The sequence below is a fragment of the Gymnoscopelus braueri genome (genome assembly GCF_963280865.1).
Source record: "Gymnoscopelus braueri genome assembly, chromosome: 24".
In the NCBI taxonomy this organism is placed as follows: Eukaryota; Metazoa; Chordata; class Actinopteri; order Myctophiformes; family Myctophidae; genus Gymnoscopelus; species Gymnoscopelus braueri.
In genome coordinates, this window is record NC_137626.1 from 3,793,312 (window position 1) to 3,810,811 (window position 17,500).

A 17,500-nucleotide genomic window follows, 5' to 3' on the forward strand; every position below is an offset into this window, starting at 1 on the left:
AAAATATATATTTTATTGGATCCGAGCACTCCATACATAGTTTTTTGTACTGTTTCTGTAAAAAAAAAATATATATATATATTTTTTTCTTTTATAATAATAATAATAATATTCGAATATATTCGAATATCTGCACATTTTTAAGACCAATATTCGAATATCATTTCTGAGGAAAGTTGACAGCCCTAGTGTGTGTGTGTGTGTGTGTGTGTGTGGGAGGGGTGGGGCGGTGGGGGTGGTTCAACTGGTAGAAGAGCAGCTGTCCATGCAGTCCCGGACAGAACCAGGGCCATCACAGCCACAAAGCTGGGTTTGTCTCTGGAGTTCTTCTCCTCTGCCTGCCCCGTCAGTCAGTCAGTCAGTCAGTCAGTCAGTTATAGGGTCTCCTCTGCAGAAAGGAGGCGTTTGTTTGTCTGCCGCTGTGGGGTTTCAAACGTCAAACGGGCTGAATAATCAGTGCCCCCCCCCCCCCCCCCCCGCTAACTGGAGGCTGGGTGGGGTTTTTCTCACTCTTGAATCTGAGGCCTTTTTTTCCCTGCTTTGTCAAGCACTTTGTCACAGCTTTTCTTTTTTTTTTTAGGCGCTTCAGATAAGACAATGTGGCCATTGGAAGAGACCAGCCCCCCCCCCCCCTCTCTCTCCTGATTTGTGGTGACTTTGTATTGTTTTGAGATGTGTGTCCTAGAGTATTTCCAGTTTGCAGTACTTTTACTTCTACTCCACTACATCTCAGAGGCAAATATTGTACTTTTACTCCACTACGATTATTTGAAAACTTTTTGATTATTATTACAAAACATCCATAACCCACTTCAGCCCTATATACATTTCAGCCATTTGAAAATAGCTGATCTACAAGCTCACAATGCGTCGCGACGCATTGTGAGCTTGTAGATCTGCTATTTTCAAAAGATTTTTATAAATTTGAAAACTTGTGAAATGGGATATTCTGCATAATGAGCATTTTCTGCTTTTGGTACTTTAAGTACATTTTGATACCAATACTTTTGTACTTTTACTCAAGTAAATTTGGAAATACTGTTACTTAAGTAAAAAAATTGAGTACTTTTTCCACCCCTGTTGAAACCCATGCTGGGGGGGGGGGGGGGTTCTCCAGTCAATTACAACTTTCCTTTGAAAGGATAAGGATTGACGCTGTCATGCAACGTATAAAATAGTGCATGGATTTATGAAAGAACCATAAAAAAGATGAACTATGTGGAGGTACAAGGTGTCTTGCCCCGACGGCAACAATATCACAGTTTAGTCTTCATGCTTGAAAAAGCCCCTCGGTCTTGTATCTCTCTCTCTCCCTCCCTCTCTCTCTCTCTCTCTCTCTCTCTCTCTCTCTCTCTCCTCCCTCCCTCTCTCTCTCTCCTCCCTCCCCTCTCTCTCTCACCTCTCTCTCTCTCTCTCTCCTCCCTCCCTCTCTCTTTCCTCTCTCCTCCCTCCCTCTCCCTCTCTCCCTCCCTCCCCTCTCCCTCTCTCTCTGTCTCTTATCATGTGTCTGTTCTGTTGAAGCAGTCAGTTGGCTCAGACATGCACACGGCCCCCGGGTGTCCTCTGTCTGAAGACATGATGCATTATAATAAAAGATAAAGCTGTGATGATGATATTTCCTTCAAATAGTGCATGACGGTATGTAAGGGAGGATTCCCCCTCTCCGCTCTACACAATGCCCTTATATGGTCAGGGCCTGAGGCAGAAGAAACCCAATGGCTGACACAGGTCTGCTCTGTCTGTCTGTCTGTCTGTCTGTCTGTCTGTCTGTCTGTGTCTGTCTGTCTGTCCCAGCAGACTTCTGCTCCCATTCAGTTGCTGCTTACACTGTAAGAGAGAGTGTAACAATAATAAGCAATATTACACGAGAGCTTTGTGCGTTACCGTGATTAATCGGCACGTCAGTGTGTCACGATCGGGGGCCGAGTTCCGCGAGCGTCACTGACGTGCCTATAATCACGGTAAAGCACACCCATGAGTGTAATATTGCGATTATACAGTTACCATCAAATAAATAAAACAAAAAAAAAATATTGTGGGCCATTTCGCTCGCAAAATAACAACCTTTCTGAGAGCCAGTCCAGTCAGCGCTAGACAACTTTTCCCCAAACTGAACACATAGAGAAACACATGCAACTGTTAGCTCAATCTCATTGTAGATATAAGAATAGACATTCACATTTTTTTTAAATGCCAGATTTATTTTAGTACTGCAGTATGTCTGCAATCGTCCCATGCTAACTGCTAGCCTAGCCGAGACTCGGTCTGATCAGCACAGCTGATTTTATATTTTTGGAGAACAGCTAGGTGTGCTGTCGTGCTCGTTCGCTTGGTCGGAACTACCTGTTGTGTAATCAACCTTTACGGAGTCACCAAAACCACCAGTGTTTATCCAACAGTCTGCCTATGTGACTAATGTGACTATGGGTGGGTTAGGATATGCACACCGGGGACCGCGCACTCACGTATTGGTTTGTATCGGGACCAGTGCTCTCAGTGCCTTATTTCTGAACGCGCCCCATTATGTGTCGTGTTATATCTTAAGGGAGTAGTTCACCCAAAAAAGTGACTTATTTTCTATCAATTACACATCCCACGAAGCCTTGAATTCATGGATATTTTTTTAGTTTTTGTCGCATTCCTAAACCCAATAATTTGATGACCGGAGACTCAAAGAGTCTCCATTGAGTTTTGGGTGAACTACCCCTTTAGTGTGCAATGTTCGTTGTTCTGAGGGTGGCGCTAGAGGCGCTGTGATGGGTTCGTTCAAAACAGCCTGGGTTCATCCACTGCACACAAGCACACTCAGTGTGTTTCAGGCAATCCACCCAGTAGATTTGTTTCTTCTTTCAAAAAAACATCTTTAATATAAATTCTTTGCTTCGTTAGATGAGATAGTAGTATTAGTAAAGGGTCGAGCCATGAAAACGAGATCAGAGAGAAGGGAGACATCCTGGGAGTTGGATTCGAACTCGCTTCCTTGTGAGTCACAAGGAGCATGTGGTCCGTGCAGCCACCAGAGTTTGAGATCTCTTGTGAGCAAGTGGAGATTCCGGCCTGATGGTGGGCTGGCGCCAATCGATATTAAAGGGATAGTTCACCCAATTTTTTTTTTATCTATCAATTAGTCACCCCATGGAGACTTGAATTCATGGATATGTTTTTGTTTTCGTCGCATTCCTAAGCCAATAATTTGATGACCAGCGGACCGGTAGGAGACACAAAGGAGACTCTTTGTGTCTCCTACTGTCATCAAATTATTGGCTTAGGAATGAGACAAAAACAAAAGAATATCTATGAATTCAAGTCTCTATGGGGTGACTAATCCATGAAAAAAAGGTCATTTTGGGGGTGAACTATCAGTATGCATACTGAGGCATACATAGAGCCCCACTAGCGGTGGGACTCTAAGGATACCAGTCGGTCTAAAATATTTTGGTCCAGGGGATATGGTGGATCGGCTATGTTTTAGGAAAGTATAAAGTTAGTAAATACGTCACTCATTTCTTTGTATATTCAAGCTATTAGTCATATTATCTGCTCTGTGCAACATGTTTTTATTCATATGTTCTACGCTCAATGCAATTTTTATTTGTGTGACAATGAATCGTCACGTACGATTTCACGACGGCACAGAGACACAGCCCTCCTCTACAACATCCCTCCTTCTCTCTCCTTTTGTCATCCTTCCCTTCCTCCCTCTCTCTCTCTCTCTCTCTCTCTCCAGGGGGGCCCAGCCTCGCCGCGGCCCCTCAGGACGTGTGTGTGTGTGTGTGTGTGTGTGTGTGTGTGTGTGTGTGTGTGTGTGTGTGTGTGTGTGTGTGTGTGTGTGTGTGTGTGTGTGTGTGTGTGTGTGTGTGTGTGTGTGTGTGTGTGTGTGTGTGTGTGTGTGTACTGCCGTGATGGTGGGGTGGGGAGGGGGGGACAGAAACCTGTGGTACAATCTGTTAAACAGCCATCCATGCCATATGGTACAGGGCGGGGCACTGCTGTCTGTCTTTATTGAGACAGACAGACAGATAGACAGACGACACCAGGAGACACACAGGAGACACACAGGAGACATACAGGAGAGACACAGGAGACACACAGGAGACATACAGGAGACACACAGGAGACACACAGGAGACACACAGGAGACACACAGGAGACACACAGGAGACACACAGGAGACACAGGACACACACAGGAGACACACAGGAGACACACAGGAGACACACAGGAGACAGACAGACAGATAGACAGGAGACATACAGGAGACACACAGGGAGACACACAGGAGACACACAGGAGACACACAGGAGACACACAGGAGACACACAGGAGACACACAGGAGACAGCCACCACTTTTATACAGCGTTGTACTTAGCGATGGGTTCCGTAATCGGAGGAACCGCATCCAACACTGAGGAACCGGAATGGGTTCCTTCACATTTGGAACTAAGGCTGGGACGATATGCCAAAATATTCCTACCGGCCATCGTCGGCCCAAAAATCGCCAATTGAGTATACATTGGGCTGTAACACGTGCAGCGTCGGGGTTACTATAGTAACGTGACCGCACGCTGAACAAACCGAGGTGAGACGGCGTGACTGTATTTCTGCTGCCATGCACCTGTCTCACTCTCTCTCACTGGCCAAACCTGTTTAGACAACAAATAATTGTAAAACAGATCACCTCCATAGGATGTTCTTTTAGGACTAAAGCTAAGATCACAGGCTGTAGGAGATGAGGTGAAGTTGAAGCAGAGGAGCCTACTGTGCCATCTCATCTTGGGGTGGAGTCGTCCTTTAAAGGAGAATTTTGCCCTAAGCGTTTTCCTACCTTGATTTTTAGGTTTAAATTGATTTTAAGTCATGATGATAGTGGTCCAGGACCCCCTGTTCATAACGAGCGACGTTCTCCATTTCGCGGACCCCCCCAAACCGCAGGCTCAGAACGCCGTCTTTAGATCTAGGCTAAATCCGCTCATATCCGTCGCTCGAAAACAGTTTTTCTTGTAATGTAATCTGTGGTGTGTGGTCCGACTGATGTTACTGCTAAGCTATTGCTACACGGACAGCGCCATTGTTGTTTACAGATCAGATATACTGAAATCACGTCGAAATCTCGTCTCAGGATACTTCCGCCCGCCATTCTGGAGCCTGGAGGGTGGAAGAATATCGCGAGACGAGACTTCGAACGTGATTTCAGTCGGACCACACACTACAGATACATACAAGAAAAAACTATTTTCGAGCGACGGAAATAAGCAGATTTAGCCCTAGATCTAAAGACGGCCGCTCTGAGCTGCGGTTTGAGGGGTCTTGCGAAATGGAGAACTTCGCTCTCGTTATGAACAGGGGGTCCCGGACCACTATCATCATGACTTAAACAACCTCAAATCAAGGCAGGAAAACTCTTAGGGCAAAATTCTCCTTTAACCCATTCAGACCTGGAACGCACCTGTGTCACTTTTTTGATTTGAGCTGAAAAGCATTATTTTACACTTTGGCTATTCAAAAATAGCAGATCTACAAGCTCGTAGAGCGGCACCGAGTGCCGCGCTACGAGCTTGTAGATCTGCTATTTTTGAAACATTTTTAAAATGTGTGCAAATCTTTGAATATATATTGTTTTAAAGCGAACATTTTTAACTCAAATCTTTGCTACTACTGGGGGTCCATGGAAGAAAATATTTTGAGATGGGGGTCGGCAGCCAAATACATATACATTTTGGGGTTCTTGTCATGAAAATGTTTGAGCACCACTGACATAGTAACATAAGTTTAATAAAACTGGTAGAATTTAGAAGACATTTTGTAGAATCGGCTTCAGGTCTGAAAGGGTTAAGTAAAACATCATAATGTTACACATTGTGTTAATCGTTTAGGAAACAGCACTAGTGTGTGTGTGGGAGGCTCCTTTCACACAGGTTCAACAAATCATCACATAAATAGGACACGGCCATACAACACTTTTATTTAGCATTAAATCCATGTGAACGACGTGCTCCTCCACCTGCATTCTGCAGCCGGGCTAAGGTCCTGGAATGCCGGTCACTGATTGGCTGTAAATAAATGTAGGTTGTATGTATCGTCATATTGACTGCGAGTGTCAGATGTGTCCCCCGTGGGGGGGGGGGGGGGACCTTACTGATGTCACACTCAGCCACTTTATCCATTATACGGACACTGGTTCACAAAGTGGGTGAGCAGCGGCGTGCACGCTTTACCCAGCACACTGTTGCTCTTTACAACCAGCTGAAAGGATCTGTGACACACGCACACACACACGCACACACACACACACACACGCACACACGCACACACACACGCACACACACACACGCACACGCACACACACACACACGCGCACACACGCACACGCACACGCACACACACACACACACACACACACACACACACTGACCAGCTCTTTTTGTTCTCTCTCTCTCTCTCTCTCGCCCATACTGACCCCTCTGTCTAATGGGGGTTACGGGAGCCAAGTCGTCCACAACACTGCCCGCACACAAACGCCTGTTTGTGTACGAGGCTGTGTGGGTATGGGTGTGTGTGTGTACAATATATGCGTGTGTGTGTGTGTGAGTGTGTGTGTGTGTGTGTGTTTGTAAGTCATTGAGCCACTTTCATTATCAGAGCAGCGTTTATAGACACACAAGGCCTGCTTGACCAGATCAGACTCAACTCCCCGTACGCACTGAAATCCATACCGTTAATGTAACTCTGAGAGGGTTGCACCCTCTCAGAGTTAAACGGACACTCAGGACTTTATACTGGTTGCACAACATATCGTAAATCTATCGTCGTTCTGTAAATGAAATATCATCAGGATTGGCACAGACTGGCATACTCGCCGATACCGATACCAGTGTTTTAGTCAGTATCTGCAGCTTTTCCCATACCGGTATCTGTCTCGGAACGACTCTAGTTGTTATAAATTTGGCAGAACAGAAGGTGAAAGACTCTGTGGTTCATGTAGACCACAGACCTGGTTCAGTAGAACACCCTGCATTAAAGACTCTGGTTCTTGTAGACCACAGACCTGGTTCAGTGGAAAACCCTGCATTAAAGACTCTGGTTCATGTAGACCACAGACCTGGTTCAGTAGACAACCCTGCATTAAAGACTCTGGTTCATGTAGACCACAGACCTGGTTCAGTAGACAACCCTGCATTAAAGACTCTGGTTCATGTAGACCACAGACCTGGTTCAGTAGAACACCCTGCATTAAAGACTCTGGTTCTTGTACACCACAGACCTGGTTCTGTGGAAAACCCTGCATTAAAGATGCATTGGAAGAAGAAGCCACGTTGCCAACTCACTCCTGTGTTTTAGGAGGCCTCTATGAAATATGAATGCTATACACCGCCCGCTCTCCTTTGTGGGAAATCTGTCGATATGGCTTCACTTTAACCACTTTACCCATTTACACGTTGGCTATTCAAAAATAGCAGATCTACAAGCTCGCAGCTGCGAGCTTGTAGATCTGCTATTTTTGAGCAGTGTTTGGAAGATTCTGAATAATTTTGGATTTCTTTTTTTTTAACGCAAATCTTCTCTTCTGGGGGTCCGCAATTAAATACATATTCATTTGGGGGTCTTTGACATGAAACGGTTTGAGAAACACCGGATAACAGCTTTACTATTGCTGTTATTATTATTATTTTCCTTCATTTTTGCATTCTTCATTCACGTTAAGGAATGTTTTACAAACAAAAACTTTCACTGGACTGAAAGCCATCACCGCGTAGGTAAAGCCATCACCGCGTAGGTAAAGCCATCACCGCGTAGGTAAACGATAGAAATAAAGTCGTTTCTTGGGTGAAAGTACCCCTTTGAAAGCGTTCATCACTTGCCAAAGAACTAAAACAAACTGAGGAACTTGTCCGACATTTAGCAGGTTTTCTGCCTGCTGTCAGAGAGCTCTCTCTGTCGACAGCAGCTGTGTTCATCCACCTCACATAATATACTCTCTCTTTCTCTCCCTCCTCGCTCCCTTTCTCTCTCTCTCTCTCTCTGACACGCTCCCTCTCTCTCTCACTCTTTCTCAAACTCTCTTGCTCTTTATCTCCCCCCTCCCTCTTTCTCCCATCTCTTTCTTTCTCTCTCTCTCTCTCTCTCTCTCTCTTTCTCTCTTTCTCTCTTTCTTTCTTTCTCTCTTTCTTTCTTTCTTTCTTTCTTTCTTTCTTTCTTTCTTTCTTTCTTTCTTTCTTTCTCTCTCTCTCTCTCTCTCTCTCTCTCTCTCTCTCTCTCTCTCTCTCTCTCTCTCTCTCTCTCTCTCTCTCTCAGTACTACATTCAGTGCTGCAGATGAAGGCTTGGTGCATTAGCAGGCTTGTGTGTGTGTGTGTGTGTGTGTGTGTGTGTGTGCGAGTGCGTGTGTGTGTGTGGGAAGTGGGTCAGTGTGCTGGTATGCAGCGGTGCGTGTGTGTGTGTGTGTGTGTGTGTGTGTGTGTGTGTGTGTGTGTGTGTGTGTGTGTGTGTGTGTGTGTGTGTGTGTGTGTGTGTGTGTGTGTGTGTGTGTGTGTGTGTGTGTGTGTGTGTGTGTGTGTGTGTGTGTGTGTGTGTGTGTGTGTGTGTGTGTGTGTGTGTGTGTGTGTGTGATAGAGAGACAGGGGAGAGAGGTCATGTGTGTGAGCCTGCAGCTCCCCACCGATTGGTGGTTGGCTGACTCCCCTGCACTCTGTGCTCATCTGGTTTGTGTTGGTGGGAGCAGATCTGCAAGCTCTCTGAACCACTTTAAACCCTACAGTATACAGTATATAGATCTAAGTACTCCAGTACTGTACTTGAGTAAAATGTTGTGGTTTCTCAAGTACTTGAGTCCAATTTTGAGTTATTTTACTTTACCGGATTATTTCCGATTTCCAAGACTTTAACTTCTACTCCACTAGATCTCAGAGGCAAATATTATACTTTTTACTCCACTACAATTATTTGAAAACTATAGTTGCTAGTTACACACACATTAACCACTTCAGCCCTATACTTTGGCTATTTGAAAATAGCCGGTCTAAGCTGAAGTTGTGAGCTTGTAGATCTGCTATTTTCAAAGTATTTTATGCATTTTGCAAACTTGTGAAATGGGACATTGTGCATGATGAGTACTTTTACTTTCAGTTCCTAATTATAATAAAGCTAAGTATTGTAGAGTATTTCTACATTGTGGTATTGATACTTTTACTTGAGTACAAAATGAGTGAGTACTTCTTCCACCATTGCAAATGTTCATCAACTATTATAGCCTGGCCGGAATAGGGACGCCAGGGTCTACAAGCTCACAACGAGTTGCGTTGCGACACGTTGTGAGCTTGTAGATCGGCTATTTTCGTTCGAGATGTCAAATTCGAGTCACAGCTGTGTGTGTGTGTGTGTGTGTGTGTGTGTGTGTGTGTGTGTGTGTGTGTGTGTGTGTGTGTGTGTGTGTGTGTGTGTGTGTGTGTGTGTGTGTGTGTGTGTGTGTGTGTGTGTGTGTGTGTGTGTGTGTGTGCGCGCGTGTATGTGAATCTGGAAGTATGTGCGGTCACTTTTGTAGTGTTTTCCTGTGGTAGGATGAGGTCAGGAGAGAGATGGTGTCTTGGACACGGTCGACCTCCTCCCACTATGTCACCTCTGAACATCCATCCCCCAGGGGTTACCCCCCACACACACACACACACACACACACACACACACACACACACACACGCACACACACACACACACACCGGTGACCTTTTGAAGCAGTAGGCTACGTCATGTTGCATTTCACTCTCTCTTTGGCAACCTACTGTGAGCTACTCCAGCTGCTGGATTAGTTTGTACTAAGTTGTAGTCGAGGCTGTCCCTCCACCATACATCCATTCTTTGCTGTGTTGATTTTGACTGCAAACTTTGATTTAGTTCTTTTGAATCAAATTCCATTTAGTTTTAGTCATATTTTAGTCATCTGAAATGTTTTAGTTTTTTGTGTAGTTTTAGTCGACTAAATATCATAAGATTTTAGTCGACTAAATCTACAGTTGATTTAGTCGACTGAAATGTATTTTGGTGGTGCCTTGATGGCGTCGTAATGGCTGATTTTACGCGTGCTGAAAATAGCCGATCTACAAGCTCACAACGCGCCGCACTGCGACACGTTGTGAGCTTGTAGATCTGCTATTTTCAGAGCGCAACACACGAGCACAACCAAACATAAAATGACTTGTCTTTTAGTTCTACTGGATCTCTTCTCCACTAGATCCCTCACTGACATTTTAGTCTAGTTTTTATTTGCTGACAATATTGTCGATATATTTAGTCTTAGTTTTAGTCATCATAGCTTAGTTTATATTTAGTTTTCGTCAGTGAAAAAAGGTAGTTGACGAACATTTTTCGTCATAGTTTTAGTCGACGAAATCAACACTGATTCTTAGTCCACTAATAGGCATAATACTATAAAAAATACATTTTATTTATTTCTATCCGAATGTTTTTGTCATGAACTGGTCCTTTTGAATGTTTAGGATTGTGAAATGCAGATGTGTGCACAGTTAACTGAGTGAATACAGCGTTGTGTGATTTTTGTCTCCGCCAGGCCGAAAGGCATGGCGAGAGAGTATGTTTTGCCCCCTGTCCGTCCGTCCGTCCTGTCTGTGTGTTAGCAGCTAATCTCCGGCACCGCTGGCCCGGTCGCTCCGAAACTTTTCACACACACTCCCTGGATGCCAATTCAGAACCTCTGCCCCAATTTTTTCACATGGGCCTGTTATAGCGCCACCTGGAGGCCGATTTGTGCAAAACCCATTTTTTTTACATTACTCCTACAGATTTTATCCAAACGTCATGCAAATCGGTACACAGTATCTCCATAGTCATGTGATCAACACGAATCTGTCCGATTTCCCATATTCCATCCTTATTGCCTATGGTTGGCTTCCAAAGTTTGCAGGATTGGTCCGTTTTGAACAAAAAGCCTCAAACTATGCTCGCAGCTTGCGATTTCCGTGAATTTTCACACGCATATTCCCACTAGGCCGAGGAAGAAATGCCACCCTTTTCACATTGGCCTGTTATAGCGCCACCAGCAGGTCTAATTTAGCAAAACACATTTTTGGAGCAAAATGTCTCAAATCATGAATGCAGTGTCTGATTGCCGTGAAAGACCTAAGAATAAATGGCACCCTTTTCCCATTGGCCTATTATAGCGCCACCAGGAGGCCACAATAACGTACCTGACCTGGCGGAGACCTGTGCTCCGAGGAGCACTTTTGCTAGTTTTTTTGTGTGATTATTCTTTTATGGCATTTCTTCTTTTTGAGCGTAAACATTCCCATAGCTGGAAACAACAGAGGAAAGGGAGACTGAGTGACTTTTGGACTGCGTAGCGGGAGGGACGTGGGGGCACATTTTTTGGTTTATATTTTGGTTAAAATGGAGGGAAAAACACTCGCTTGATGCACCCAACAAAATTGTCAGCGTTCATTTAAGTCAGAGAATGTACAGGTTGGTTGTTTTGGGTAGTTTGTCAGTGGTAGCCTGTAGGTTGTTTTGGGTAGTTTTTCAGTGGTAGCTTGTGGGTTGTTTTGGGTAGTTTTTCAGTGGTAGCTTGTGGGTTGTTTTGGGTAGTTTTTCAATGTGCGTGCAAAACTTCATGGAAATCGAACGTTGTGTTCACGATTTGAGGCATTTTGTTCAAAACGGAGCACTCCTGCAAACTTTGGAAGCCAATCTTAGCCAATCAGGATGGAATATGAAAAAACAAAGTCGTCAGAGTACTGTACTCCTGGTGGCGCTATAACAGGCCCATGTGAAACATTTGGGGCAGAGGTTCTGCTCTGGCATCCAGGGAGTGTGTGTGCACAGTTTCGCTGCGATCAAGCCAACAGTGCCGGAGATTAGCTGTTCACGGACGGACGGACGGACGGACGGACGGACGGACGGACGGACGGACGGACAAGGTGCAAAACATAGTCTCGGCCTTGATGCAGAATGGCCCTAAAGCCTTGTCATAATCCATACACTTTCAATCCACTGCGGAATGTCCTGGGCTGTGTGTGTGTGTGTGTGTGTGTGTGTGTGTGTGTGTGTGTGTGTGTGTGTGTGTGTGTGTGTGTGTGTGTGTGTGTGTGTGTGTGTGTGTGTGTGTGTGTGTGTGTGTGTGTGTGTGTGTGTGTGTGTGTGTGTGTGTGTGTGTGTGTGTGTGTGTGTGTGTGTGTGTGTGTGTGTGTGTGTGTGTGAGAGAGAGTGTGTGAGAGAGAGATACAGTAGAGAGTGTACATGTGTGCACCTCATGGGAGCATGTGTGTGGATCAGTATATCGTCACATGTCAGCCAGAAACCTCTTATCTCCATAGGCTATAGTCCATACTCTAACTTTAGTTTTTTTTTTCGTAATACAACGCCCTATAGACCAATTATTTGTTTACTAACATTGAGACTGGACGCACAGGTGATTGTTTCACGCAATCAATTCCCAACCTGTTGTTTCGGGGTGCGATGGTTTCAGCACACCCCAACCCCCTCTTGTGTGTTGGCTAGTGAGGCGCGTCCTAGCGAGACCTGACAGAATGGGTTTCATTGCGCGCATACTGGTTGTTATCAGTGTGACGTCGTCTGATAAGGGGTCTATTGATCATACTACAGCGTCACTCAAAAGCAGCAGATCCACCACGCGTTTAGAGCTTGTAGATCTGCTACTTGTTGCTCCTTTTGAAATAGTATACTGAAAAGTAGCGGTTATTTGGACATGTGAGGATTCCACCCAGAGAGACCATAATACAGTATGTGTCTCTGCATGTGTGGATCTATAAGTCAGTGTCTCTGCATGTGTGGGTCTATAAGTCAGTGTCTCTGCATGTGTGGGTCTATAAGTCAGTGTCTCTACATGTGTGGGTCTATAAGTCAGTGTCTCTGCATGTGTGGGTCTATAAGTCAGTGTCTCTACATGTGTGGGTCTATAAGTCAGTGGCTCTGCATGTGTGGGTCTATAAGTCAGTGTTTCTGCATGTGTGGGTCTATAAGTCAGTGTCTCTGCATGTGTGGGTCTATAAGTCAGTGTCTCTGCATGTGTGGGTCTATAAGTCAGTGTCTCTGCATGTGTGGGTCTATAAGTCAGTGTCTCTGCATGTGTGGGTCTATAAGTCAGTGTTTCTGCATGTGTGGATCTATAAGTCAGTGTCTCTGCATGTGTGGGTCTATAAGTCAGTGTCTCTGCATGTGTGGGTCTATAAGTCAGTGGCTCTGCATGTGTGGGTCTATAAGTCAGTGTCTCTGCATGTGTGGATCTATAAGTCAGTGTCTCTGCATGTGTGGGTCTATAAGTCAGTGGCTCTGCATGTGTGGGTCTATAAGTCATGTGTGGGTCTATAAGTCAGTGGCTCCCAAACATTTTTTTCAGCTCCAAGACCCAAAAGATTAACCCATTAAGACCAGGAACGCATCTGTGTTATTTTTAAGATTTCTTTGGGCTTTTCAAAAATAGCAGATCTGCAATTTTTTTGAAAAATCGTGAAAATGTGTACAAATCTTTGAATATATTTTTAGAACATTTGTAACTCAAATTACATTTGTAACTCAAATCTTACAAATGTTCTCTTTAATATATATATTATATTCAAAGATTTGCACACATTTTCAATATTTTTCAAAAATAGTAGATATACAAGCTCATAGCTTTGAGCTTGTATATCTGCAATTTCTTTTATAGCCAAAGACATCTAAAATGACAGTCATTTTAGCACTCATAGCACTCGGTGCCGCGCTATGAGCTTGTATATCTGCTATTTTTGAACAGCCCAAAGAAATGTAAAATGACAGAGATGCGTTCTCGGATTGAATGGGTTAACTTCTTGGTGTCTTCGAACCCTCTTCGGGTTACGGAGTTTGCGTTCGTTCATGTGCTTAAAGAGTGACTTTGAGAGTGGTTTCGTCGTACAATGGAAGTCAATGAGATGCTGTTTTTAGTTTTTTTTTTAAATGTATGGATTATTTGGTTTGGCAAATTTTCTGAGATATCCTTTTAAAAAATATATATATATTTAAGTGGGGTCCAGGGTCTCTCGGGGTTCCTTTAGTTCTAAATTGACCCTTACAGGTCTGTAACTCTTGAGAGTGTACAAATGGAACCAAATGGACCCGTTAGGGTCTCTCTCAGAGTTAAGGGGAGGAGGGGAGCCCTTGAAATGTGAAAGTTTGAGAAGCATAGAGTCAGACTCTCCAGCTGCTGCAGTGTGAGTTGGTTGAGCGTTGCTGTGGCCCTTCATCCACTGTGCTGTTGCTGGGTAAACACTGTGAGAGATAGAGAGAGAGAGAGAGAGAGAGAGAGAGAGAGAGAGGGGAATCCCCCCCGACCCGCTAGGACCCGCTCCTCCAAAGGGGGAGAGAGAGAGAGAGAGAGAGAGAGAGAGAGAGAGAGAGAGAGAGCACTCTATTTCTGTCCCTGTGTTTATGTAAGGAAGGAAGGAGCAGCCCTATGCCATGGTGCTGCTGGGGGCTGCAATGCATTCTGGGAATGTTGTGGGAAGTGTAGAGCCTGGGAAAGTAAAGTGTGTCATTCTGTTATATATCTATAGGTGTCTGTCTGTCTGTCTGTCTGTCTGTCTGTCTGTCTGTCTGTCTGTGTGTTTCTGTCTGTCTGTCTGTCTGTCTGTCTTGTCTGTCTGTCTGTCTATCTGTCTTGTCTGTCTATCTGTCTTGTCTGTCTGTCTATTTATCTATGTACATGTGTCTGTCTATCTGTCTTGTCTGTCTATCTGTCTATCTGTCTATCTATCTACATCTATCTGTCTGTCTGTCTTCATGAGTTCACGGGACTTGAACCAGAGGTCTGCCACACATGGGGGGCAGGGGGGGGAGACCAAATGTCTCCCACTACTCCTTGGCAGAATGCAGATATATACGTTGTCATGTGCATGTTTAGGAATCTGTGAATGTGATACACAGACAGTCATTGGTTTATAGTGAGTAATGGAGACATAACGGGACACTTTGAATGATTGTCTCTTCATGGACGTGTATTTTTGGACCTGTGACCTTCTGGTTACAGTACAGTTAACAGGATAGAGCAGGGGTCTTCAACAGGGGTCCTCAAGAGTTACTCTGGGATGAAATACTTTGGAAAAGTTTAGAAAATTCATTGTTACACATGTGTGGACACAGTCTGTTTCTCTGTCCGTATGTCACTCTGTCCGATGTATGTATAAATGTCCCTCTTTTTGCAAATCTGTCCTTCAAAGAGTGCCAAAAACAGCCAGAGGTTCTACTATGCATGCAGCACACACCTCTCTCTGAGGTGCTTTGTTTTCCCAACAGTCTTTTTTTGCTGCCGTTGTCTCGGCCTGCCTTCCATTCTTTCCTCTACTTAATGCTTAATCCTCTCTCTCTCCTCTCGTTTCACCATAGTTCACTCTAGGCAACGCACACACTCTCCTCCCATGAAACCACTGTGAAACAATGCTCTCTCTCTCTCTCTCTCTCTCTCTCTCTCTCTCTCTCTCTCTCTCTCTCTCTCTGCTCTCTCTGACTCATGACAGCCCAGTTGGCAGTAGATAAAGACGAGTAGTAGGACTTATGTTATATTGTGTGAATGAATTGATTGAATACTTTATTAGCGGCTTGAAATTGTTGTCCCTAAATGTATTCAATTCATCAATACTATACTGTACTATACCAGAAATCATCAATACTAGGAGCAGTGAAAGTATATTTACAGAAATGTAAACGGCACGAGAAGACATTAAGGCTATAACACAAAAAAAAGTCCAGGGGATTTGTTTCCATTGTGGTCCTACTGTACGTATTCAATTCATCAACATAGCATAACAAAAACTTTAGATTTATTTGGCTCTTCAAAAATAGCAGATCTACAAGCTCATAGCGCGGCACCGAGTGCCGCGCTATGAGCTTGTAGATCTGCTATTTTAGAAAAATCGTGATTTTTTCAAAAAACTGTTTTTCTTTCTTTTTTTTTTTTAAGAATCGCCTCAGGTCTTAAAGGACGACTTCACCGCTTTTCAGCCTATCTTCATATATTTGGTCCTCACTAATACTCATGATAAAATGGTACACATTTTTTCTACTTGGTCTGTGTCTCATAGGAGGGCTGTGGACAGTCCAGAAACCTGTCTACCAGTGACATCATCGTTAGGCATGATTTTTTTTTCCAACAAGATTTCACATTTTTTATTTAGATTTTTATTAACACGAGAACAATGGCTTATTTTATTGCATTGCAACTTTCCAGGAATAGAAAGCCTGCAGTTTCTATTAGCTTGGATTCCCCATTGATGATGTCACTGGTAGACGGGACTCTGAACTGTCTACAGCCCTCCTCTGAGACACAGACCGAGTAGATTTTTTTTTACCATTTTTTCATGAGTATTAGTGAGGACCAATTATATGAAGATAGGTTGAAAAGCGGTGAAGTCGTCCTTTAATAGGTTAATGTAATTTAAGTTGGCAAGCTAGAAGTACAATTTGCAAATGGAAGGTCCATTTACAAAGACGCAGACGGGTGTTCTGTCATGGCGGTTTGGAAGGAGGGTATGAGGAGTCACACTGTTTGATGGCTGGTGGTGGTGGTGGTTGTATGGTGTTCCACATTTTTGGTGCCATAGCGGTAGAATGAATTCATCCCCATGTTTGTGCCGAATCCGGGGGGAATGAGATCAGAATGAATGGTCAGTTTGCTCACCCATCTCTCTCTCTCTCTCTCTCTCTCTGTCCACAGGGGCGGCATGTCAAAACCGGACAGCTGGCCGCCATCAAGGTCATGGACGTCACAGAGGTAGGATGGTGACACACACACACGCACACACACACACACGCACACACACACGCGCACGCACGCACGCACGCACGCACGCACGCACGCACGCACGCACGCACGCACGCACGCACGCACGCACGCACGCACGCACGCACGCACGCACGCGCACTCTCACACCACACACACACACACACACACACACACACACACACACACACACACACACACACACACACACACACCCCAGTGGTGTAAAGTAACTAAGTACATTTACTCAAGTAAAGTATTTACAATTTTCAATACTTTTACTTCTACTCCACTACATCTCAGAGGCAAATATTGTACTTTTACTCCACTACAATTATTAGAAAACTTTAGTTACTTTGTAGATTTTGATTATTATTACTAAACATACATTAACCACTTCAGCCCTATCTACATTTTGGCCATTTGAAAATAGCAGATCTACAAGCTCACAATGCGTCGCGATGCGACGCATTGTGAGCTTGTAGATCTGCTATTTTCAAAATATTTTGATACAATTTATACATGTGAAAACGTGTATAATGGGTAATTTTACTTTAGTACTTTTAAGTACATTTTGATACCAATACGTTTGTACTTCTACTCAATAAAATGTTCTGAATACGGGACTTCTACTTGTAACAGAGTATATCTACATTGCAGTATTGACACACGCACGCGCTCACGTGCGCACACGCACACACACACACACACACACACACACACACACACACACACACACACACA

The 17,500-nt window shown here is 44.2% G+C and overlaps 1 protein-coding gene across 7 annotated transcripts in view; it reads left to right on the forward strand.

The window, feature by feature from the left end:
* Nucleotides 1–17,500, forward strand: part of LOC308080967 (mitogen-activated protein kinase kinase kinase kinase 4-like) — a 101,439-nt gene that overhangs the window by 15,843 nt on the left and 68,096 nt on the right. For all 7 annotated transcript variants that reach the window (XM_080423107.1, XM_080423110.1, XM_080423108.1 and 4 more), the window contains exon 3: nucleotides 16,691–16,747. In XM_080423107.1, the coding sequence (XP_080279233.1) occupies nucleotides 16,691–16,747 (57 nt within the window). The remainder of the gene's footprint in view (nucleotides 1–16,690; nucleotides 16,748–17,500) is intronic.